We start from the raw sequence: 1846 nt of genomic DNA on the forward strand, positions 1-1846 counted from the left end.
TTCTCCAAGACCAGTTCTTTTGGAGTCCTCCTCCTGGCTTGAGCGGGAAGGAGCACCCACACTACAGTATATTTCTATAGGCATTCCTAACCCTCAGTTGTTTTTACTTCCACAAACTGTTCACTTTAATGACTCTCAAATTTTCACCGTCTCAGATTTAAAGGATAGGTGGGATAGGTCTTAGGACCAGTTTGTTCATTTTTCAGTAATTCCCTCAGGGATAACTAACATCTTTAGAGTATGGAATACGTCTATTGTCGTCAATTTAGGGCATTAAACTACATTTGGAACCAACTGTAAAAATCACGTTCACAATCATGTTAGAGTTTAAAACATGTTCATTGAGAAGTATCTATCATGTCTCTGTCTTTTCTTTCTAAGGCGTTTCCTGAGTCTCTGCACTGCTGACATACTTCCTTATTAACTGGTCTTTTTCCACGCTTCATTCTCCTTCAGCCTAGAAGGAGTGCCTACCTCCTTGCAATGGCTGCAGCTAAATGGTACCATATTGGGGTTTCTTGTAGGGGTATGAAGATCTTGTGTTCCTTTCTTCAGATCTTCAGAAATATGCATCAAGGAAACCAAACCACCGTCTCTGAATTCCTCCTCCTGGGACTCTCCAACCAACCTGAGCAGCAGAAGCTCCTCTTTGTGCTTTTCCTGGGTATGTACCTGGTCACTGTGGTTGGGAATGGGCTCATCATTTTGGCCATAGGCTTGGATTCTTACCTTCACACCCCCATGTATCTCTTCCTTGCCAATCTATCCTTTGCTGATATTTCCTCCATTTCCACTTCAGTCCCCAAAATGCTGATGAATATTCACACCAAGAGTCAATCCATCTCCTATGAAAGCTGCATCACACAGATGTACTTTTCTATTGTGTTTGTTGTCATTGACAATTTCCTCTTGGGAGTCATGGCCTATGACCGTTTTGTGGCTATCTGCCACCCTCTGAACTATAGGAGCAGCATGCAACGCAGGATCTGCATTTTGCTTACAGTCATTCCATGGCTACTCAGTAATATTGTTGCCCTGATACATACTCTTCTGCTCCTTCGACTGATCTTCTGTGACAGCCATACTCTCCCACACTTCTTCTGTGACTTGGCCCCTCTGCTCAAACTGTCCTGCTCAGACACGATGATCAATGAGCTTGCTTTGTTCGTTGTGGGCTTATTAGTCATTATCTTCCCCTTTGCCCTCATCCTCTTCTCCTACATCTGCATTGTCAGAGCTGTCCTGAGAATCTCATCCATAGAGGGAAAGTGGAAAGCCTTCTCCACCTGTGGCTCTCACCTGACAGTTGTATTGCTCTTCTACGGAACCATTATAGGGGTTTACTTTTTCCCATCATCCACTCACCGTGATGACAAAGATAAGATTGGTGCAGTAATGTTCACTGTGGTGACACCCATGATGAATCCCTTCATCTATAGCCTGAAGAACAAGGACATGAAAGGTGCCCTGAGAAAGCTCATCAGTAGGAAAATCTTCCTCCCATTGACGCCCTAGGCATCTAAATTCCTTTTATTGCTATAACCACGTGTATGACTCTGCCCAGAGTTTGTGGCATAGTTGTGATGGTTCAGCTTTTGATGAACTTTCAGAAATCTCTTCTATTCCAACTTCTGAGGATTTGGGGCTTTTGCACATAGCTCTGGTCTTGGAAGCAAGAACTCTAACCCCCACAGTAAGTCACAACAATAAGGCACCTCTTTATAATCTATGTTACTACAAACTTTGGTGCAAATTGTTTATAACTTAGACAATAACAAGTGCATGTTGTACCTACAGTCCAGCTTTTGCAGCTTTGAAGACAGTTGTTACTAATTCCTTTATTCAA

The 1846-nt window shown here is 42.9% G+C and overlaps 1 protein-coding gene across 1 annotated transcript; it reads left to right on the forward strand.

Annotated features, from left to right (window-relative positions):
- The first annotated feature begins 528 nt into the window (after positions 1-528).
- LOC131395592 (olfactory receptor 1S1-like) lies at positions 529-1515 on the forward strand. The gene has a single exon (XM_058527451.1). It carries the CDS (start codon positions 529-531, stop codon positions 1513-1515), a length of 987 nt encoding a protein of 328 aa, XP_058383434.1.
- Positions 1516-1846: the final 331 nt, after the last annotated feature.

The sequence above is a fragment of the Diceros bicornis genome, chromosome 31 (genome assembly GCF_020826845.1).
Source record: "Diceros bicornis minor isolate mBicDic1 chromosome 31, mDicBic1.mat.cur, whole genome shotgun sequence".
Classification (NCBI taxonomy): Eukaryota; Metazoa; Chordata; class Mammalia; order Perissodactyla; family Rhinocerotidae; genus Diceros; species Diceros bicornis.